This window comes from Haliotis rufescens, unplaced genomic scaffold (genome assembly GCF_023055435.1).
Source record: "Haliotis rufescens isolate VD_foot unplaced genomic scaffold, xgHalRufe1.0.p SCAF_13, whole genome shotgun sequence".
NCBI classification, from domain to species: Eukaryota; Metazoa; Mollusca; class Gastropoda; order Lepetellida; family Haliotidae; genus Haliotis; species Haliotis rufescens.
Genome location: NW_025963813.1, coordinates 6,701,023 through 6,725,915, shown reverse-complemented (window position 1 = coordinate 6,725,915; position 24,893 = coordinate 6,701,023). Strand labels below are relative to the sequence as shown.

The following is a 24,893-nucleotide window of genomic DNA, read 5'->3' as shown; positions in this document are numbered from 1 at the left end:
TATAATATCTCTGAAATAAAGAGTGAGTGAGTGAGTGAGTGAGTGAGTGAGTGAGTGAGTGAGTGAGTGAGATTTGACGCCGCTTTTAGCAATATTCCAGACGAAGAAATGGGCTTCACACATTGTACCAATGTCAGGAGTTGAACCTGGGTCTTCGGCGTGACAAGCAAATACTTTAACCACCAGGCTACCCGAACCCCCCACTGCCAAGAGAGAGAAAACAAAATATGGCCTTGCAATCTACCACAACACCGAAACAGAGTTAGAAGACAATAAGAACAGCATACTTGAGCAGCCAGAAGAGTTGATGTCCGATGTGCTGGTTGCCGAGTGCTCTAGTGAGCAGGAACTCCACCAGGGGGCAGCACAGGTGAGTCTCGTACTTCAACGCCTGCACTAGCTGCAGCAGGTAGCGGGATAACTCTTCATCACTGAACCTGTGGACGAGGTGAGGACAAATGGTCCATAAATTGGGGTGTTTATGGGGGAAGCCATCAAATTTTGACATATTTGTGGTCGCTAAAATTTGTGGACATGAGGAAGATTCTCAACCCTGCATTCCCCTTCGTCCTTGGCCTCAAATGTCACCTGACATCACTTCATCAGCTTATTCTTAGAATGGACATCTCTGTATGTTATTTCCCTTTCATCATACACTGAGGAAAGGAAGTTCACAAACTATCGGTTCTTTCATATTTCTATAGTTATTCTGTCATCACATGGCATTACATGACAGAGTAACTACAATTATAGAAAAAACCCATGGGGATCCTTAACTTTTCTTGAGTAGTTTACAACAGGATAGCCAACAAACACAATGGTGTTTGAATCCAACACTTAATCAAGCATTTGCCATTCTAAGGAATGTGTAACTATGGAAACTCACGTGTCTGTGTTATCCAGACAACTAACAGCGAACTTGCGTATGTTCTTGTCTGGGTAATTGAAGTCCAGTAGTTGAAGTGCATAGTCCACATCCAGTTGTGGCCAGGTCTGCAGCACTGCGATCATCTGCCAACAGTATATCAACAGTTAATTTTTATCTTTTTTTATTTTTCAGTTCAGATTTGACCGACTAGAGTCAAAAACAGAGTCAGAAACAGAAATCAAATGTTTTTATATGCCCAACTGCTAAATCTTAAAATAGAAAAATAAAGCATACAACATACAAAATTCAAACTCACAACAAGCATATCCTGGCACGGCTAAGGGATGTAATTCTGCACAGCTGATATAAACCCTCAGAAGTATCCTTCAAACTATACCCCCATCTCAGATCAGAACCACGGATCCTAAAGCTGAATCTGGTACTCCGACTTAAGAATCCTGGCACCTACTTCTCCCCTCGCACTACCACCATATGATTGTGGCGTGTAAATAATCGACTCCAACTTACAATCCTGGCACCTACTTCTCCCCTTGCACTCCCACCATATGATTGTGGCCTGTAAATAAACGAGTCTGGGCAAGACAAACCAGCAGTGCTCCAGCTAAGTTTTCAACTAGAGGAGTATGTACCACATTAATCTGTGATGGAGGAGTTCTGACATACTTTGAGGAGTACAAAACACTTTGTAAAGCTAAAAAAACACTCAAACATTGCTGGTTAACTTGAATGTAGTAAATAAAAAGCAAGATTTCATTAACTGCATCTTGTGTTTGACCGATTATAGAAACAACACGTTTTATATCAAACACAAACAATCTTGAAATTTAATTCCACCAGTGTGACTATGTCTGCTGTGAGAGACATTATCTATCAGCTTATTAAAAGAACCACAACCATATCTCGTATGGAAGACAAAACCAAAGTAACTTCAGGTTCGCAAAAGAAAGTCTTATTTACTGTTGTTTTGACAGTTTCGCCACAAAATGATCAGATTAAATGACTGAGTCACAACACAAGCCGAGCTCGAGTTATTGCCAATGAATACATGTATTAGCCAATCAAATAAAAGAGAATACAATAGCTGCTAAATGATTGGCCTTGCTTTTAGAATTCCCATTTGACATACAGAATCTCCATGTGTACCATATTCGACGTAATAAGTGCCCAGGGCACTCTTATAATTAGAAAAAGGGGGCTCTTATTAGAATATAATTTTGGTGAGAAAAAAACAGAGTTGAAAGATCGTAAATGTCATGGTTAATGCTGACAGCCTGAAATGATACAAAAGAAAAGTCTGTGCGTATCATACACGACAGATATATTTTCCTGAATTTAATTGCCTATAATTAATGGTGCATATAACACACGAGTGCATATAAAACACAAAAAAATAAGTACATTGATCAATCTGAAGGGGTGCTAATTGGGATTGTTCACTAGCCAATATATGTGCAAATATCGCCGTGGGCACTTATTAGAGCAGGGCGCTTATTACGTCGAATACGGTATTGATTTACCTCACCTGTGTAATATGATCGCTGATATATATTGTGAAGACTGATATCATTTTTTAATGTGAATCATAGTCTAATGTAAAAAGTAGGACGTATTACTCATTAATGACCATATTACTTCACTTTCAAATTTAACTGGATTCATATCTGTAAATTTTCTTGCGGTACATATACACCGATACGGCCCTTACGTGGCCCACTGGACCAGTGATTGATGTTATGTAGTTTGTTTGTTGTCCATCAGCACACTCAGCAATATTCCAGCTATATGTCGGCCTGTAAATAATCAAGTCTGGACCAGACAACCCAGTCATGATACGATGACATGCAACCAGCCAAGACACTGATCCTGAAGACATTTGGTCGCCTCTTACAACCAGCATACGTTGCTGGGGACCAATGCTACACCGGCATCCCCACAGGGTACTCCTTCTACCACGACACTGGTCTCCTTACCTTGGCCACATCGATGTGACTGTTCCACTTGACGGAGCTGAGCACCTTGGGTAGAGCGTGGGGAAACTTGTGGCAACACTCGTACCTCATCATCCACAGAAGCTCCTTGTCTTGTTCAAACAACGGGATGAGGGAGTCCCTCTGGACAATCATCATCAGCTGCTCCAGGTGGGACTTGCTCACTTTCATCATCTGGAGTGAGTCAATTAGTTATTTCAGAGTGAGATCAACACGTCTCCGAGTTTGGGTTGAAAATGTAAAACTGCAAGCGCGGCGTGTTTTATCCTACTTATGAACCGTCTAAATGCAAGAAATACCAGAAAAATAAGAAAATATCGACATACCTTATAGTGAAACAATACAGTGAGTTGTGGTATAAAAAGAATTCGATCAAAGTGTGCGAGGGAAAAACATGTGCAGCAAGGACCAGCTGGAGTCATGACATGTAAAACTGAACAGCTTCTCATCACCTGCCCCGGTAGCTCAGTGTGAAAACAGTACCGGTAGGTTACAAAACTTAGCATGATATGTGAGGTTGCAAAGCAGGTTTAGAAGCGACTTATTTCAAAACCAGGCTTTGGAAGAGAACCGCTTCAAAACCTAGGTTAGGAAGATGAGCTGGTTACAAGGTTTACCCGAGGTTATCGGCAACCTAATGTAGTATAGGGTAACACGGTGACAGGTTTATAAAGATGGTGAGGGAGTGTGTGCATCAGGTTAAATGCCGCTTTGAACAGTATTTCAGTTTTTCAGTACTGATCCCAAGCTTTGGCATGGTGGTAACCAATCAAGGATCATAATCAGGGAACTAAACTTATGATCTCTGCACCTAAGGGACATAACTCTTCACAGTGAATTGCAGCACCTTAGACAACGGGGCCACCCATGCACCAGTGGAACAGTACAACATAAACTACAAAAACAGTAATGACTTTGTAAGTTATTTTAATGTAAATGTGTATTTCAATAATTAAAAAGTTATTGTTTGGTTCATGTCACAGGTATCCCTGTGTGATGTTCTATGGGGCGGTAGGGGTAGCCTTATGGTTGAAGCGTTCGCTTGTCACGCCGAAGGCCCAGGTTCAGTTCCCCACATGGGTACAATGTGTGAAGCCCATTTTGGGTCTCCCCCGCCGTGATATTCATGGAATATTGCTAAAAGCGGTATAAAACCATACTCACGCTTGGGTCTACTTGCTAGCCTTGTGTCCCAATTAATTCAAATCTATGACAAATAATTGAATAATGCTCCATGTCATCTGAGCAAGTGGGACCAAGAGTTCATCACATAAGACCAACCTCACAGTGGCCACACACAGTGAACACAGTGGTCAGATGTCCGAGGAGCAGGTCAAGCAGCTGAGGAGGTTTGACTTGCACAGTCAGGAACACCGTAAACCTGTCAATCTTTTCTCCTACATCCAACTACTTTGACCCATGATACATTTGCGGTAGACGTATCAGTATCAACTTACAGCGGATCCAGGGGCTCCACTCGGCTCCATGTTCTTGGCAGCACATTCAAGCACCTGCAACACAGACTACCCATATACTGGGATACAATACATCTTCATCTTAAAGAAGCACTATCATCCTCAGCCTCATTGACGCAATAAAACTCTACTGGAGCTAGAAAATAACCATTTATAAGTTATTTATATTTTTAACAGATTTTCAAAAGTGGCAAACTCCATTTTGATTAATTGAAACGAATGACTTCATCATTATTCATGTTTCTATTTATCATTCGATTTATTGTGTTATCATCTATCAGTGAATTATTTGGGAATTTAGGCAAACTGGAAAAATCAAAGTTATTATGGATTGTTTTACATTAGTTATTTCATTAAATTCTGATGGCATTTTACAGGGATGGCACGAATCACCAATACATCGATACAATTCTCAGATGATATGATCGATTCATTACCTGTGTCGATTCATATTTTAAACCTGTACTGATTCATATTTCAATCCAGTATCGTTTCACACATGGAACATTTGAAACAGGAATGAAATGACTTTGTTGGCAAAATGAGTCCTACCTATATGTTAATAAACAATTTATCATTATAAATTTACGGTGCGCACCGTGTATCTACACTGTACCATGTACATAGTGTTAAGACTTAAATTGAAATTTGACGCATTTATTTTCAAAACCTTTTTAATAGTCTTAATGCCGAGTGAGTCAGATAAGCCAAATAAATCCCCAGCATTATTGATTTACATTTGTTTTCATATATGCTGCATATATGCCCCTCCAGTTACAAGGGGGAAGGAACCATCCTTGCTTTTACTTATTACAAGCCCAGTATATAAACCCGTCTGTTTCTAAAATGAAATTTTAACTTTCACAGCTGATTTTACATTCATTATAAAGACTACAAAATTTATCATTCATTTCCATCAAAAGCAAGCCACACAAGAGTTATTGAAGGGAAATTTATGCACAAAGTTTAATAAAAATGGCTAAATGAAAATAATACTCACATCTCTTTAACATTATTTAAAAAAAACTACAATAAATCAAAAGAAAACTTTTGTCCAACTACAATTACTTGATAGCACGAGTCAGGAGGATCAATTGTTGTATGTTTATTTTCTTGAAACTGTCATAAAACACCTTAAAATAACTAACAAAGGCAAATGGTGTCAAATGATCAGGAAAATCCACGAAGGGAGGGGGTTCTGCAGTGATGCTTGGTTATTTTCTAAAATGTAATCAATCGATACATCACACAGCAAACAATCATAGCACTTGTCCCAGGCCAGGTGGTAAGCAAAGGGGAGGTAACTCTGGATTATCTAAAATGAACATTTTGCATGGAGTACAACAAGCAACTAACACTAACTGGAAAAATGCCAAAAGCACTGATAATTGCTTGTGGTATCAGTTAACCCTTTGTGTCAGACACCAGCACTTGTTTAAGCCTCAAGCACAAAGCTTCAAATTTACAAATTATTTCGATGATTTCTACACAACCTGGTTCCCTTGTTCGTGTTCTCTATTGTACATATACAAATGATTTTATTAATTCCATTAAATTGTCAGTGCAAAACAGCATTGATGACATTAACATTAATTGACAAAATGATAGATTACCATGGTTACATTGGTGTTTATAAGAAAACCTCACACAAATAATTAATTTGAGAAACCATTTCACAGTCAGGAGGTAATACTTGAAATACGAAACAAACCATCAACACACAAACAAAACACAGTTCGACAACACTGAATTCTTAGCATCTTAATGTTATCGAGGTCAATCATGAAATTCATGTCACAAGTGGCCGCCTCAGTGCATCATAAAATTAACATGACAAGCCCAACCTTTGCAATCTTATAACACCGTAGCTTTCATTTTTTAACTATCTGGATGAATCATGTTTTGCCTATAACAATAAGATTATTTAAGATTGCATAACTGCAAATGTGCTCCAAAAGATAATTGATCGTTTTTGGTGGTAGAATAAAGTCTTATATAAGCGTTATTCACCATTTCTCGTGTATTTTACATTTCATCTAATTGTAAAACAAAGTCAGCAAAACTAAAATATTGTCAAAAGTCACTTTTGCTTCCAACTTCACTTGTTTTTGGTTGTTGATCAGAGTTGTAAACCAACTAATGATATATAGGGCCTAAGTATTATTTATTTCAATCACAAACACAAGTGAGTAGGAATTTGGGAAAGACCAGACAAAAACATGAACACAATATGCTCTTGTAATAAATAAAAGTTTTGAGGAAGAATAAATTGGGGATTATTGTAAAATTTAATATCTTGATCAGTGACAGCAAATAATGAAAATATTAGAATTGTGACAGCAAAATTATTTGAACTTTGATAGCCAAACTTTAATAAGTTAGGGCAACATTGCCAGATTGTTTTGGGTTAGTCATCATATCAACGAATGACACATTGCTTGCAAAAAATATGAAAGCTGCAGTAACCATGGTAACAGTTTCAGTTGATTCAGGAATATTTGTAAAAATGTGGGGGAAAAAACACTTCTCATTGTCTCTCAGATATTTATAGCCAATATACAGAAAAGATAATATTCATAAATAATATATATTTCTGCAATGACATATGTGTCTGCACAATGAGTTTTGGGGATAGTATCATGAAAATCTAGTACTATGGAGTGGTGAATCGTGTAGCGGCTACCTCAGCCACAACAGTGGTACAACAACCACAACAGCTTGGTTGTCAGGCCAATGCAGGGAAAAGACAACATGTTGCAAGATATTTGAAAAGAATGACCTTACCCGTGAAATGTGCTAAAGTAAACGTAAATCAATAAATAATTGAACTCAAAATTAATTTAACAAAAAAAAATGAAGCTGAAATGAGCACTGAAGTATAAAATCAAGGAAATATACTGTATTCACCATAATAAGTGCACCCGGTGCTTATAAATTTACAATGCGAAGTGCTTCTAAAACTACTCATAACAAGTCAAATTTGTTGTCAGAGAAAGAGAGTCTTAACTTAGTTCAAATATTGAAGAAATCAGGAATATTTCGATGACAGTTATTTGACAATAATACACACCCCTTCTACGCTACTGTTTTTTATATCAACTCTAAGGCTAAAAATAAAATAGTCTTGGTTCTCAGTAAATAAGTCTTGACATATATCCTCTGCTGGTGTTAGGATCAATTCTTACACATTTTTTGTGATATGGCATTAAACTAAGTTTCAAATAGCAGCTGTGTTATCTTAAAGTTTGAAATACTTAGAGACAATAAATTCCAAGATGTTAATAAAAAAGAAGAGAAATAATACTTGTTCACAACACTACAAAAATAACAATACTTGAACAGCTTTGTTACTGTAATCTACTTACTCTGGGATCAGTCTGTGTGCAGAAAAACAAACACGCAAAATCAGTCACATATATCCTGCTGCATGAAAAGTTATATCCATTCCAAAAGATGACAATTTTAGCAAGCCTTCAAACCATATATGTTGTTTTTCAAATTGACATTAACAATTCTGCTAATTGGCAAAATCTGTAAGTGAAACAGCTGTGGTATCCGTGAAGAGTGGATTCATTGAATTCGTACATTGTTGCAACCATGTATTCCTATAGGGTGTTTCTACCCATGTGTGAGTGAGTGAAGGGGGTTTCATGCTAATGTCTATAACCACATCACATCGTTACATCATTGATGAGGACTAGGCAAACCATGGTCCGCTTTCACAAAGCGACCTTAGCACTAAGACCATCATAACTCCCACTTACAATAGTCTTAGGGCTAAGATTGCATTGTGCAAGCAGACCTTGGTTTGAAATTAATGCTTACCCATAAGCCTGGGGCTAGCAGAAATTACTTTGGACTTATAACATTATTACTCTACTAACTCTCAGGGCCTGCAAGTTTTTTTACACATGCTGTAAATTATCTATTGTCCTCTCGATTCCTGAGCAAATCGCTGTGCTAGACATTTGGCACAACCTTCTGGGTTTTACTCGTCATGAACAATGCTTTAATATGGTTTATAGATTCGCCTTGTCCTTCAACAATTAAACAGGAATATAATACTACAGCGTGTCTGCTCAATGTGGGAGGAAAGCCGGAAGTAATGCAGGTCTTAGACGTTTACCACTTGGTAAAACCATGAACCTAGAAATATGTATAAGGCAAATCTGGGATTCAAACACAGGCCAAATGTGTCTGGCATGCCATCGGGACACGGCACTGTTTACAATTGACCCACACTAGTTTCTCATTGCTTCAGACTAAAACCAATTATTTAGCTTATTCAAGGATGAAAGAATGTGTTCTTCAATTGTTCAGACATTATAATGGCCTAATGCTATTGTTGTTGCAGTAGATTCTGAGCCAGGAATTCACACCGCCATTCTGAACATGCATTTTAACAAGTAAAACTTGCAACTATACTAGGTCTTTATGCAAAATCATAGAGAAATGTTATATCAACTATGACAAGGCTTAAGTCAGAGCAGTCACTCGAATCTGTTGCTCCAACAGATTCTCATATTTTCTCCACTGCATTATCCCATTTTCAAAATAATTAATTCCTTCTCTAAGGGACAATAGATATTTACTGAAGCAAGAATCAGACTAACACAGACACATAAAGTATGCAAAGAGACACATGAAATTATTAATAGCCAGAATTTCAGAACATTGATTAGTGCCCAGGGCTTCAACACATACAGCAGCATTCTTAGAACAGTCAGCTGCACAATAAACGGTCTTGACACATTCTCACAAAATATAGCAAATGTTAACATAAGCCAAGAATAATATTAAAAACATAGTAAGTTATCTTAATAATTAACATTATTAACAACGTTAAAACATTTGCAACATGATCATAAACCATTAAAACAAATTTAAACTAATTATTTTACCTTTTTCCTTAAAGTAATTATGTGTAACAGAAAAATCTAATTGACAGGAATAATTGATATTGATATTTGAAAAAGTATGAAAGATGACCTAGCTGAATAAAAAATGAAACAACAATTTTGCAATTAAAGACTTAATGATGTGAGAAAAAAACGCTTCTTTTCCAAAGTTACTGAATGTGTTTGTTCCTGGTCCTCACCTTGTCAAATGCTGGGTAGCGAATGTTGTTCTTCATGTTGAAGTCGGGGAACTTGATGAGAAGTGTTGTGGCCTCGTTGCCCTGTGCGTTGGGAGTGACAGACCCTGAAGTGAGTGAATCAGTGTTTAATGGAGCTCACAGGCAGTAGTTAACATAGGTGAGTCCTGTGCCCTGTCCCACAAAGCAAATCTATGACCTATGTCTTTTGTACCTCTCTTTCGTGAATGTATAACTGAACTTTAGTTACAGCGCCATGTATTTCAATCGTATGAATCTGACATCCGAAACAGGGATTAAAATAAAGGGAGGTCCTGGGCCTTGTTCCACAAAGCAATCTTAGACCAACAAATGTTGTAAATGTCAAACTTTAACAGACTTATGATCATCTAAGCGCAAAGATTGCCCTGGGGTTCACTAGGTGTTCTGCTTTACTATTTGAACCTAGGGACCCCGGGGCCTTGTTCCACAAGGCGATATCGGCACAACGACTGTCGTAGGTCAATGTTAATGTATGGTAGTTTCAATCATCTCAGCGCAATGATCATTTTGCGGAATGGGATCCTGAACTTTCATGCTTTATTTTGAACACAGCATAAAGAATTAAGACTAGAACCCACGATCAGATGTTTTGGGCAGCTAAGGGACACCACTCTGACTACACAATCTTGGACTACTTCTGCCTCCTGCATTGTGCATTGTGAGCCGACACAGCTAGAAGCAGCAACAGTAAAGTTGCAATATTCGTGTTTGTTTGTTTGTTGTTTAATGCTGCACTCAATATACCAGCTGTATGAGGGCAACCCCAGAAAATCCAGTGATTGACATCATGAACATTGATGTACGCAATTGGGATACAATGACATCAAACAAGTCAGTGAGCCTCTCCCGACAAACATTGATTGCTGAAGACAACAATTCTGGCTACCATGACATCACAATAACACGACATCACTAATCTCTCTGCCAATGAAGCTGCTTCGCTGTACTTTTTACACTCAAGACACTGGTTATAACTGTTTACAAACTTAAATAGTTTTGAGTATGTGTTTGGAAGTTAAGTAGAATGTAACCCTTATCAAATATAGGAACAATGTTTTACAACTAATCAGCAAGCCTGAGAGTTTTAATCCTTTATCCATTTGTGTTCATATATTTGACAGCAAAAGCGATAATGGTTGATTTCTCCATCAATGCAACACTACCAATAATCTAAATATGAAGTCTTTGAAGGAATGTAGTAGTGATACACATGTCGACTTCTTTATTATGAGGGGGCACAGGTGGCCCAGTCGTCTAAGGCGCTGAGATTCACTGTGCAGAGTTGTGTCCCTTGGGCACGCCAGAAACCTATGATTGTTGGTTCGAAATCCCGGTTCGCCCCAATTATGTTTCTAGGTTTGTGAGCACCATACCTGTGCTCGTAGGTTTCACCGAAGTGGTAAACGTCTGAGACCTGCATCACTTCGGGCGTTCCTCCCGCATTAAGCTGCCACGCCGTGATATGACTGGAATACTGTTAAAAGCGGCGTTAAACCAAACTCACTCACTCACTCTTTATTATGAGGAACACAACATTTCGGAGTATATACTTACTCCTTCATCAGGTGAACCTAAAAATAGTTCATTTTTAGACGAGGGTTTAGTCTTACTCAGTTTGGGAGAGTTCTGAGTAGGACCCAGGTAGCCACTGGACAACCCGGACCTGTGATTAGTCTTACGATATATTGCTTAGACATGTTATAATTAGAATAATAGTCCATGGTTACACTACAATTTCTTTTTGACACATTCCTTCTGACTTTTTATATGTTTGAATAAAGAAAAAGCTTCAGTCAACTTCAGTGCCTGCATGGCAAGATTGTTCTGTACATGCATCCAAATAGTTTTGCCAGGGCTCCAGTTAAGCAATTCCCATATTCCCGAGGCAAGATAGTTAACTGACTTTAAAAGTACAGTTTCCACCCTTGCCGAACTAGGCTGGAATTCCTGGGCTTGATCGTAGCGCCACCTGTGGCTTTTACGAGCTATGTCCCTTCCATGCCTCTCCTATGGACAAATCAGATTCCACCTCTCGTATCACTTGCATTTCTTCAAAAAAAATGGCAGCGCCCAGTCTTATCGATCAGATCGATAATCAAGATCAATATTGTGATAAAACGAGTCTTACATCACTAAGTGCATCAATTCACATGAGCATCTTGATTAAAACCATGGAAAGATTTAGATAATATCTGTTGACAACGAGTTGCTGGTGCACATGTTTTGCACATCTTTCAATCGACCGAAATCTGCATGACAGTTTACGAACCGGATTTCGATTTCGTTGCTCGATTTTGATTGGACTATAGACTCGTTAGCCGAAATGTTACTCCATCATACCAGCCTAGTTCAGCAAGAGTGGAAACTGGACTTTTATAGTCAGTTAACTCTCTTGCCTTGGGAAGATGAGCAATTCCCAATGTGGCATTTGGTTTCCAACTCTTGAGACCAATTCCATTTATTTATGTGCATTAATGGGTGAATTTTGAATCCACTGTCGGCAATATTCCAGGCAAATCAGGACAGCCTGTAATTAATACAGGTGTGATTGGAGGGAATGATCGAATGTAATTCCTCAACAGTCTGAAAATCTGGGAAAGACTTGTGAGTGAGTGAGTGAGTGAGTGAGTGAGTGAGTGAGTGAGTGAGTGAGTGAGTGAGTGAGTGAGTGAGTGAGTGAGTGAGTGAGTGAGTGAGTGAGTGAGTTGGGTTCAACGTCGCTTTTAACAGTATTCTAGTTATATCACGGCGTGGCAGCTTAATGTGGGAGGAAAGCCCGAAGTGATGCAGGTCTCAGACGTTTACCACTTCGGTGAAACCCACGAGCACAGGTATGGTGCTGACAAACCTAGAAACATAATTGGGGCAAACCGGGATTCGAACCCACAATCATAGGCTTCTGGCATGCCCAAGGGACACAACAAACCACAGTGAATCGCGGCGCCTTAGACGACATGGCCACCCGTGTCCCCCGGCCCTTCTTGAGAATGGATGATATGTTGGAAGCATCATGAACCTACCAATGGGGTACAGGAACTCCTCAGTCTGCATCTCATCAGTCCATGGCCACATTGGGAGATTCCGGTCACCTCGGGTCAGCCGTGAGCGGAAATCAAATACAGCTACATTCACCCATGCAACTGCTGTTTGATCCTGAACAAACATGTTAATATTATTATAACAGTAGTGAAATCAAAACTGCATCATTGAGGAGCATTTAACACTGATCCTTAACAGTTTGCAAGCTATGTGTAGTCTTGTCCAAGTCTACATAACAGATGAATGTCGGCCCTGCAGCGAGTCAATAGAACATAAAGTCTGCCCTGACTGCAATCTTCAGAACAGATGAATGTCTGCCCTAGCAGCGCAGAATCAAGTCTGCCCTGTCTGCAAATCTACATAACAGAATCAAGTCTGCCCTGTCTGCAAATCTACAAACAGGTGAATGTCTGCCCTGTCTGCAAATCTACAAACAGGTGAATGTCTGCCCTGCAGCGAGTCTGTAGAACAGAATGTGTGCCCTGTCTGTGAATCTACAAACAGATGAATGACTGCCCTGGCTGCACTTTTCAACATATGACCTTATCAGATGCCTGAGCTTCTGCCCTTATGGGGTTTCAGTATTACAGATTCATGACCAGTGCCCGGTCTGTGTCTGTTCAAGCCTCTATATTGCGACATATTTAACAAGATTTCAAGCATGTTAGCATCACATTTCACACCTATCAGTGCTGCTTGCCATCAAATCACAACATAATATAAATAGACATAAAAAACTGACCTTGTCTTCAATTTTGTACATCTTTCAATTGCAATCTGTTTTAAATCATGATTTGTAACTCCGACAGTCCCTAACATGTCACCTTCTTCTTCCCTGTCGCACACAGAGTGTAGCAGACGCGAGCCATCTGGGGGAGGTCTCGGGCAGCGATGTCAAAGGTCACATCGAGCTTCATGTTACACACTCCCTCTTGTACGATCATCTCGTCTGTGGTCTTGATGCCACAGAGAGCCTCGCTTCCGTGGTACAGACCCATGAACAGCTTCACCTGCAACAGACAGTGAGTGAGTGAGTGAGTGAATTGAGTTTAACACGTTTCAGATGTAATTAAAAATCATGTGACACATACCCAGTATTTGATTGGTTGTAAGTGACCAACATACGTTTGACAACCATTCACAAGTCAAAATATAGAAAAATATAAAAACATAAATTTATAAAGTCTTCTTATTGCTGCATGGGTTTATGGATAACAACCCACTGAACAGATCCTGAAATGTGACCTATTTAAATGAAAAACAACCCATCTTAGTGGTGTTGTATTGTGTTAAAATATATAAATGTCTCCTAACTTAAGGGTAAAGGCAATTAGGTAGAACAGCCTGCAGTTAGCCCAGTTCACGGATTTTCAATTTAGGGCACCGCTCATTACAGGTGTTTTTTTAACCCATCTCTAATAAAACCCCAAGGTTAGTCTTAAATTCAGCATCTTAGAAAAGCAATAAGTTTGGTCTAACCCCATGTAGAGCAGCGGTAGAAATTGGCACTAGTCCTATAGTCCTTGCCAAACTTGCCAATAGTTAAGGTATCATAAGAACTAGTAGAAATTTGCCCTTTGTAATAGGCGCCCTCTAAAGCCTGTAAAAGGCGCCCAGTGACAGTAGAAATATAGCTATATTTGACCAAAGGTCAGATGTTATATGCTGCCGTATTTTGCGTTGTGTTTCTTCTTCTCTCTGGCAGTAGTCTTAGGTCTCTATATTCTAGTAGGCTCCTGGTAGGGTTTATCAATTCTAATCACAAAGAAAACACAAAGAACGGAGTTAGGTTTAAAGTTTATTTAACAAACAAAACAAAAAGGGGCCAAATCCTAACCTTACCTATTCCCTACATAATTTTCCCCCTTCCCTACCTACTTAAACCTATTCCCCCGTATAACTAAACTTGTACTATTAACCACCCGTCTAACTTAACTCCCAAAAGTAAAACATCTATAAACAAACCTATTCAATCATTACTCTATTTTTCCCCCACCCATACATCTTAATCTATCTCCTCAATGAAAGCCCTAAAAATAATAATGAATGATCCTGATTCAGGACGCGGGAGTCGACCGTGCTTACCAGATACTGGTGAGAGACGACTGACGATTCCCTACCCAGGGTAGGCTTATAAAGCCAACACGCGGACCATGTGACCAGGAAAACGGACACAACCAATGAACACGCTCCTTACATCTCGGCTCTCTCAATCATGGCTTCCGCCTAGCCGAGCATGCAAGGAGCGTGCCATCGTCACGTCTTCCCAGCCACTACGCCCGCGTGGGCATAAGCCATTACTCAAGGACTACAAAGATAGGTACTACGTCAGCCGTTCAACTCACCCTTATACTAACCCACCCATAACGTTATTAAATATATATATTTACCCACTATAACCACTGGTCGACTACACCTTTTTAAGGGTTTTGCTACATTATAAGGACTTGTGGACAAAAACTGTTAGTTTCTAACGCTGTAGAGTGTAATAAAGTATAGTTTATATACTATATCACCATACTTTATTACACTATAAATGGGGGTAGACCAGACTTTATTAATTTAGCAAACAATATGTAAAATGTCATGGACGGCAATCTCAACAGAATCAGGTCTCTGACATGATATCTCTGAGGATGCCTCCATTGGAGGTGAACTTTATAATCAGCCAATCAGAGCTATGCTTCTAAATTCTTGGTACGAGTGAGCGAAGCATTTAGACAAGCATATTTCATTCTGTATCTTGACAATGAAAATAATCAGGGAGATTTGACTGCAAAACATTAAAGCTGTGCGATAATATTATTATGGACCTTGCATACATCTCATGAACGCCATGGCATCTACATCCCCAACTATCAATGCAATATTTGTGTTCTGTGGTTTTCATTTTTTCAAAAAAATTCAAATCAAGGTGGTAAAGAAATGAAGCCAAATCATTTTCAAAAGCTGACATCTTGTTGGCTCAAGAACCCACGCATCCTTCATGTAGAAAGATTTGGGGTAAGGGTGTGGTCAGAGTCAATCTCATTAAAATCTGATCTTAATTTTCGCTATCGCTAAAGAAAGATCTGAGGACATCCCATTACGGGTTACGTCAGAGTGAACTTTCATCTGACCAATCAAAGCGTCGCTTACCAGATCATGAAAGTGACAGTTGGAATGTGTTTTCTAATCATGCAACCTCAAAAATGTTAACACGGGGTATTCCAAACGACAGTTACGGCCCGTACGATTGATTCCGTCAAAATTATTGTCTATCTCTCGCTTCCGTGGGATAAACATTTGAACGGAGGAGGAATTGCACAGTACGTTGGAAGCACTGCCATGCAATCACAACCACATATTAGACATTCCGGAATGTTCGTTTGTTGAGTTTTCAAAATGTTAATCGAGAACTGTGTCAACATATTTTTCAATCATAGTCTGAAACGGAAGTCACCAGTTTGAAACGAATGCCGTAAAGCTCAAGAAAGCTGCTTTCTAATTGGCTGATGTCGACTTCTTGTTGGTCCTTTCAGTGGTCGGTCAAAGTTTGCGAAAGGTCGTTCTGACGTGACCCGTAATGGCATGTCCTCAGATCTTTGTTTCGCGATAGCAAGAACTAAGATCTGATTTTAATGAGATTGGCTCAGAGTTCACTTGACCTAAGTTTGTGCCGTCAGATCTTCATGCTGAGATATCATATCATGGTATCCGAGTGGTGGATTTACGTTACCTTGGCACCATCAGGGAGCTGGACTTTGTTTATCCCTCGGACAGTGAAGTAGTACCGCTCCTTCAAGTCCCACACACAGAGGTCCTCTCCGCGACGGTCCGTTGATATTTGTGAGTAGTTTGCTATGCTACCTTTACGAGGAGGGACAGCCGGCTTCGGATCTGTTGCAGAAATAGAGGTAAATATTTGTTTGTCATTTTACACTACAATATTCCAGCTATATCTCTGTGGCCTGTAAATAAAGGTGTTCAGACAAAGCAGTAGTTGATTAGAAGAACATGCCCCTGGCTGTTGGGGTACGTGTACACTATCAAGTCACCCCATAAAGATCCGTGTTAGAATCGGTCTTCAGCAAACTATGCTAAATAGTAAGAAACTAGTGGTCAGACTCGCTGACTTGGTTGATGCATGTCATTGTATCAAAATTGTGTAGATCGATGTTCATGATGTCATTCTCTGGATTGTCTGGTCCAGACTTGATTATTTACAGACCACTATCATAAAACTAGAATATTTTTTAAGTGTGGTTTTAAAAATCAAGCAAAAATACAAACAAGTCAAAAAACAATCAATTCAAAGGACATCTTGATCCAACATAGTCACCTCTTACGACATACAATAAAGTGCCGGGGGCCTATTATCGCCAAGGTCCCCGTGGGAAGCTGAGCTGGTGTGTGGTCTGGGGTTTACTGTGCTTGGGACTCTATTTTATTTCCTGCCATATCATACAAGTAATTAGTTTTGACGAGGTCAGTATGTGAAAAAAAGGTGTCCTTGGGTCCTTGTTTTTGCCAATTGACCTCGTCAAGAGTATCGTTTCGTTTTGTAATGCCGAAATTCCCTTTAAAGTTTATGAAGCCTTTTAACATCCCATTTCATTCAAGGACGTATATATCAATATACGTCTTTGATTACAGTAACATAGCTGCGAACTGTGGAATTTTAGTACCCGACGCCATCTTGTTTTCTGGCAGACAAGTCAGTATTCATCACGTGACAGTTCAATACTGATGATGTGACGAGCCAATATTTGAGGTCACATGATTTGGGGGTCTACATTGAAATGTACTGTCTCACAGAATAATCAAGGGAATTGCAAGATTCTTAATGGGGATATAACAACATGTTAAAGTAATGTGGTAAGGGAAGCAACAATATGGTGACTTCTGTCAAGATCATTATTCTGTGGCATATCTCTTGGACAACTCAGGACGGCCAGTTGCAGCTCCTTGACTACCGTGTTCTAAATCATGCTCTTATGAACAGCAATGACTAAAAGTATTCCACATTTCTTCTTCATGAAGTTGTTTCAATTTTCACAAGTATGAGAAAGATGGAGTAGACAAGGTGAGATGAAATGGGGTTTTACGTCACAATCAAGATTATCCCACTTAAACAGTGACGCAGGTCTTGCATTAGCAAAAAAAACAATGCACCAGTGCAACCTATTATTAAAAAATGCAACCAAATATCTATACATTGTATCTACATGCACCAAGTGCATGTTATTGTTTTTTAAAATTTATGACTAACCATTACCTGTCCACACATAAACGATCTGTGAACACATTTAGTACCTAACACTTCGTTAGCTTTATTTTATTTCCCTGAGATATGTGTAATTAATTACACATGACACAGTCATCCGAGATCTGGTGCAAGTCAAATCAAGTTCCTTAAATCAAGCTCTGGTTTATTTCTAGCCTAAAGTATCGCGTATGATTATGCGGGAATAGATTGTTGCCAAGTTGAGATGCTCAAACTCCAACTTGTTTTTTTACGTCTGTTTTGCATTCTGGAATTCTGCTGAGAAACCGATTTGCAATCCGTTGTATGGACATCAGTGTTGGGAAGTGGCCAGCTAGGAACATTTCTGTTATTTGATTTCATCCAGGGTACATTTCCATGATTTCTGTATACCATGGCGTATTATTCTCCACATTATTGTTTAATAAAAAGATATAATTTGCATTTATTGTTTTCCAGGAAATCATCACTGGCTTTTCATGTGTGCAAGTCACATCAAGTACCTTAAATCGAGTCCTGGTGTGTGTTTGTGTGTGCGTGTGCTTTGCATGTTTATACTAGTCCGGACTAATGATGGTTTTAGTGTTAGCCCACTGAGATACCCGGCTGCAGTTTAACATGGATACCACACTCAGACACATTACACAGTCTCCGAGCCGACCACTCCTTATTTTATTCCCTTAATGACGAGGGCAAAGCAGGTAACAAAAAGTACCATCTTTTAACGTCTTTTGGTATGATACGCGGTAGGGCTGGGACGGGTAACTCGGGTACTCAGGTACCCGGGTCAGGTGGGTACTTAGTAGGACACGGGTACCCAGAGGACTACCTAGACCCGTGGTTAGTCACGGGATATATTGTTCAATGACAAAAATTATCTGGAACTCTATAGTGACACTAAAAGTCATTAATGTTTGCATGTCTTTCTGACTATGCACCCATTCATTCTAACTTTCCATTTCTTTGAACAAAGATATAACTTGAGTCAACTTCAGTGTATGCATGACCAGATTGTTAAATACATGTATCTAAATACTTTTTGCCAGGGCTATGGTAAAATAATTCCCATTCGGACATGTTTTACCTATCTCTTGAGACCTACAGCGATTACCCAGGTAGGTTCGGGTAATAGGGGGCTGCGCACCCAGGTAGTAAATTTGGACTTGTCCCAGCCCTAATAGTTCATCAAACCATCGACCTGCCACTCTCAATGCAGACGCATACCCACAAAAACAATTAAGGAATAATCAACATCCATAATACAGTACATCACCTATAACAGTTTCCCTGGCAACCAACAGAAACTGGGGGGCCGTGTTCTTCACAAGGCACTGGTACACATACTGAAAAATATACAACAGAGAGACATATTTTCTGGTCTGCCAAAAACATTTTTTCACAAATGCAAACATGCAAGAAAAACTAGAAAAGAACTCACAACTACATACAAAAACAGAACCAGTCCCTTCACTGGCCTTGCCACGGATACATGCCAAATTACTGATGCAAAGTCAAGCAAGAATCACCTACTTTCCTTTACCATGTTTACTGCCATTTAAAGTAATCAGAACATACCACAGGGACTTATGTCATAGGTAAATCACGACACCGAGGGTAAAGCAATCCCAATGTTTTTCTGGTATTTCTTGCATTTAGACAGTTCTGAAGTTCGTTGAAACAAAACTCCAAATTTACATTTGCAACCACGTCCGGATACCCCGAGGTTCAACTGTATTATCTCACATAATGTTGTTTGTATCATAGTCAACACTAATCCAACTATATCAAGTTGTCCTCTGAACAATGAGTGAGTGAGTATGGTTTTACACCGCTTTTTGCAATATTCCAGCAATATCACGGTGGGGGACACCAGAAATGGGCTTCACACATTGTACCCATGTCTGGAAACCTTACCTGGGTCTTTGGCGTGATGAGCGAACGCTTTAACCACTAGGCTACCGACCGCCCATCTGAACAATGAAGTCTGGACCACCATTACTAAACCAGTAGTTTAACAAGCTTTACCGTCTATAATCCAGGATGCTATACCCCATTCAATAATGATAAATACCCCGACCCATTAGCAACCAAAGATTCATTTTGACTTCGACTTGATTGACGTGATGCTAAAAATATCTGTCCACTCAAATTACAGTCATGAGAGAGAGATATTTGAAGCTAAGTTAATGATCTGGGAAACGGAGACGGTAAGTGTTGTGTTAGGTTTGTTTACATTATGTGAGCGCCAGTGTGTAAAACAATGTGTAAAACACTTCCAAACAAAGCTATGATGGCGAATGGGTCCAAGGCATTTATCATGATCATGATAATAAAATATGCTGGAAAATATAGGATGACTATCGCAAAACATATCATTAGAACAGTGGTTTTCATGAGTGTGAAAACTAAAAGCCATCAATGTCCTCCCTGCTCCTTACCTTATATTGTTGGAGGGGATATTTCACGCCATATATGTATTCCTCTATACCGAAGGACTTGAGGAGATACTGTTCCGGCTCATATACGAGGTTCCCGGAGCGAGACAGCTTCACCAGCACCAACTGGATCAGTTCGGAAGGTCTACACAAGCCGGGCAGACGGATCGTGAATGTGCTCTGGAACAATGTCGTGAGAGGTCAGAGAGAGTCAATTGGCTCAAATGGAAAACCCACAATAGCCAACCCCAGCCAAGAGGCACAGTCTACAAGATCAAATGCTGCTGTCAAGACTAATATGTAAGAGTAACATCTTGACCCCTCAACATTTGCATCACAGAACAACACAGATCAACCAACAAACAAGATTTCATCTCCACCATCTCGGATCACGTTCACCAAAACCCCAGTGACCAGATCCAGTGGACCATATCCAGTGGACCATATCCAGTGAACCAGCCCCAGTGGACCATATCCAGTGAACCAGAACCAGTGGACCAGCCCCAGTGGACCAGATCTAGTGGACAAGCCCCAGTGAACCAGAACCAGTGGACCAGATCTAGTGGACCAGCCCCAGATCCAGTGAACCAGAACCAGTGGACCAGATCCAGTGAACCAGCCCCAGTGGACCAGATTCAGTGGACCAACCCTTATCGTTCCTGCCAGAAACAACTCCATCAAAACATTCAATCCTGATGCTTCACCCCTCTAGCCACGTCACCCTTGTTGGTATGTGTTTTTGTAAATCTGTATTTATGTAACTCTTAGCTATATAACCTGCTTCTGCACCTGCTTCATAAAGGTATTAGTTGGATCATAGGTTTTCAGACATCAAACATTTTCGGATGGCCATGTTTATCGCAATTACACAGACAATCACACAGACATTGTACTTCCTCAGATGATGGCTTGTTTTTAAGACAAAGTTGTCTTTTATAAGTGGATGACATGTTTTACAGTTGTTCATGTGATTAGAGAGAAAACTATGACTGTTTTCTTAGCGCCTGAAAACCCATAACACAGGGATACTGAAACACCGTATTGAAGGAAAAAAGAAGTTGAAATCCATTAGTCAGCTCTGTCTCACGCAACCAAAGCAAACTTGTCTACCTGGGGACGGACTATTTAATATTCTGGCTTGGATTTTTGTAACACAATATTTGTACTGTTGATGCTTCAACCCACAAGAAAAGCATTCACCATGGGGCTACCTCACCACCCCTGGAACATGACAAGCGACTCCCACTAAGCTGATCACCTTGGACTCTTCAATGACGACTTCCACCATGATGTTGTTATTGAGTTTGTCTGTGATCTTGCTGGGGAGATCCACCTTGGGCCGCAGACGTGGAGGGAATTTGTACATCAATGCTTCGAACCATCCCTAAAACATGTTAATATAAGCTAATGAAAACATTTAAGACTAAAACAAACAAGGCAAAAAATGAACTGGGCTCACTAGTACCCCCGAGTCAAAACATGAAAAAAGCAATATTTTCTCGGAAAATCCACTTATCAAAATCAAACTTTGCGCTGCACCTCTCCTATTGATATAAGAGATGTAAAGCCACTGCATGAGAACCACTTCTTGTATTTTATTAACCTAATCATATATTCCCACAAAAACCTCAGTACAAACAGACAAATGACCAAACAAAACAAATTAATGGCCCCCACCCCAACCCCCAAATCACTGAGCTACACAAGTGAGTTAAGTAAAGGTCTGTATTAAAAAATAAAAGTAAAGTGCGCACAGGAACATTCCAAACCTTATCATTCCTGTCCTGAACAATCTTCTCACACATCTGCCTCATGGTGGACCGGAAGTCTGCCACTTCTGCCGACTGCCACGCCTCCACATTCTGCGGATCTGCAATAGATCAAATCATACGGACAAAGTGCATGACACTAGGATCTGCAATAGACAGCTCTCTCAAATCACACAGACAAAGTGCATGATACAAGTATCAGCAATAGACAGCTCGCTCAAATCACACGGACAAAGTGCATAACACAAGTATCAGCAATAGACAACTCGCTCAAATCATACGGACAAAATGCATGACACTAGGATCTGCAATAGACAGCTTGCTCAAATCACACGGACAAAGTGCATGATACAAGTATCACAATAGACAGCTCGCTCAAATCACACGGACAAAGTGCATGACACAAGTATCAGCAATAGACAGCTTGCTCAAATCACACAGACAAAGTGCAGGACACTTGTATCTACACCAGATGGCTCGCTCAAATCACACGGACAAAGTGCATAAAACTAGGATCTGCAACAGACAACTCGCTCAAATATCAGCAATAGACAGCTCTCTCAAATCACACGGACAAAGTGCATAACACAAGTATCAGCAATAGACAACTCGCTCAAATCATACGGACAAAGTGCATGACACTAGGATCTGCAATAGACAGCTCGCTCAAATCACACGGACAAAGTGCATAACACAAGTATCAGCAATAGACAACTCGCTCAAATCATACGGACAAAGTGCATGACACTAGGATCTGCAATAGACAGCTCGCTCAAATCACACGGACAAAGTGCATGATACAAGTATCAGCAATAGACAGCTCGCTCAAATCACACGGACAAAGTGCATGACACAAGTATCAGCAACAGACAGCTCGCTCAAATCACACAGACAAAGTGCAGGACACTTGTATCTACAACAGACGGCTCGCTCAAATCACACGGACAAAGTGCATAAAACTAGGATCTGCAACAGACAACTCGCTCAAATATCAGCAATAGACAACTCGCTCAAATCACACGGACAAAGTGCATGACACAAGTATCAGCAATAGATAGCTCGCTCAAATCACACGGACAAAGTGCATGACACAAGTATCAGCAATAGACAGCTCGCTCAAATCACACGGACAAAGTGCATAACAAAAGTATCTGCAATAGACAACACCCTCAAATCACACGGACAAAGTGCATGACACAAGTATCAGCAATAGACACCCCACTCAAATCACACGGACAAAGTGCATGACACAAGTATCAGCAATAGACAACTCGCTCAAATCATACGGACAAAGTGCATGACACTAGGATCTGCAATAGACAGCTCTCTCAAATCACACAGACAAAGTGCATGATACAAGTATCAGCAATAGACAGCTCGCTCAAATCACACGGACAAAGTGCATAACACAAGTATCAGCAATAGACAACTCGCTCAAATCATACGGACAAAATGCATGACACTAGGATCTGCAATAGACAGCTTGCTCAAATCACACGGACAAAGTGCATGATACAAGTATCAGCAATAGACAGCTCGCTCAAATCACACGGACAAAGTGCATGACACAAGTATCAGCAATAGACAGCTTGCTCAAATCACACAGACAGAGTGCAGGACACTTGTATCTACAACAGACGGCTCGCTCAAATCACACGGACAAAGTGCATAAAACTAGGATCTGCAACAGACAACTCGCTCAAATATCAGCAATAGACAGCTCTCTCAAATCACACGGACAAAGTGCATAACACAAGTATCAGCAATAGACAACTCGCTCAAATCATACGGACAAAGTGCATGACACTAGGATCTGCAATAGACAGCTCGCTCAAATCACACGGACAAAGTGCATGATACAAGTATCAGCAATAGACAGCTCGCTCAAATCACACGGACAAAGTGCATAACACAAGTATCAGCAATAGACAACTCGCTCAAATCATACGGACAAAGTGCATGACACTAGGATCTGCAATAGACAGCTCGCTCAAATCACACGGACAAAGTGCATGATACAAGTATCAGCAATAGACAGCTCTCTCAAATCACACGGACAAAGTGCATAACACAAGTATCAGCAATAGACAACTCGCTCAAATCATACGGACAAAGTGCATGACACTAGGATCTGCAATAGACAGCTCGCTCAAATCACACGGACAAAGTGCATGATACAAGTATCAGCAATAGACAGCTCGCTCAAATCACACGGACAAAGTGCATGACACAAGTATCAGCAACAGACAGCTCGCTCAAATCACACAGACAAAGTGCAGGACACTTGTATCTACAACAGACGGCTCGCTCAAATCACACGGACAAAGTGCATAAAACTAGGATCTGCAACAGACAACTCGCTCAAATATCAGCAATAGACAACTCCCTCAAATCACACGGACAAAGTGCATAACACAAGTATCAGCAATAGACAACTCGCTCAAATCATACGGACAAAGTGCATGACACTAGGATCTGCAATAGACAGCTCGCTCAAATCACACGGACAAAGTGCATGATACAAGTATCAGCAATAGACAGCTCTCTCAAATCACACGGACAAAGTGCATAACACAAGTATCAGCAATAGACAACTCGCTCAAATCATACGGACAAAGTGCATGACACTAGGATCTGCAATAGACAGCTCGCTCAAATCACACGGACAAAGTGCATGATACAAGTATCAGCAATAGACAGCTCGCTCAAATCACACGGACAAAGTGCATGACACAAGTATCAGCAACAGACAGCTCGCTCAAATCACACAGACAAAGTGCAGGACACTTGTATCTACAACAGACGGCTCGCTCAAATCACACGGACAAAGTGCATAAAACTAGGATCTGCAACAGACAACTCGCTCAAATATCAGCAATAGACAACTCCCTCAAATCACACGGACAAAGTGCATGA

The 24,893-nt window shown here is 40.2% G+C and overlaps 1 protein-coding gene across 3 annotated transcripts in view; it reads right to left on the bottom strand.

Annotated features, from left to right (window-relative positions):
* The window catches only part of LOC124119737 (phosphatidylinositol 4,5-bisphosphate 3-kinase catalytic subunit beta isoform-like), a 54,392-nt gene that overhangs the window by 14,486 nt on the left and 15,013 nt on the right, over positions 1–24,893 (bottom strand). The window contains exons 5-18 of one of the 3 annotated variants that reach the window (XM_046482369.2): positions 21,978–22,078; positions 21,467–21,592; positions 20,212–20,388; positions 19,047–19,116; positions 16,247–16,407; positions 13,353–13,538; positions 12,510–12,642; positions 9,451–9,554; positions 7,718–7,729; positions 7,137–7,148; positions 4,335–4,388; positions 2,860–3,051; positions 887–1,011; positions 288–437 (exon numbers count right to left, since the gene is read on the bottom strand). In XM_046482369.2, coding sequence (XP_046338325.2) covers positions 288–437; positions 887–1,011; positions 2,860–3,051; positions 4,335–4,388; positions 7,137–7,148; positions 7,718–7,729; positions 9,451–9,554; positions 12,510–12,642; positions 13,353–13,538; positions 16,247–16,407; positions 19,047–19,116; positions 20,212–20,388; positions 21,467–21,592; positions 21,978–22,078 — 1,603 coding nt within the window. The remainder of the gene's footprint in view (positions 1–287; positions 438–886; positions 1,012–2,859; positions 3,052–4,334; positions 4,389–7,136; positions 7,149–7,717; positions 7,730–9,450; positions 9,555–12,509; positions 12,643–13,352; positions 13,539–16,246; positions 16,408–19,046; positions 19,117–20,211; positions 20,389–21,466; positions 21,593–21,977; positions 22,079–24,893) is intronic. The other 2 variants (XM_046482370.2, XM_046482371.2) reach the window with 2 other exon arrangements.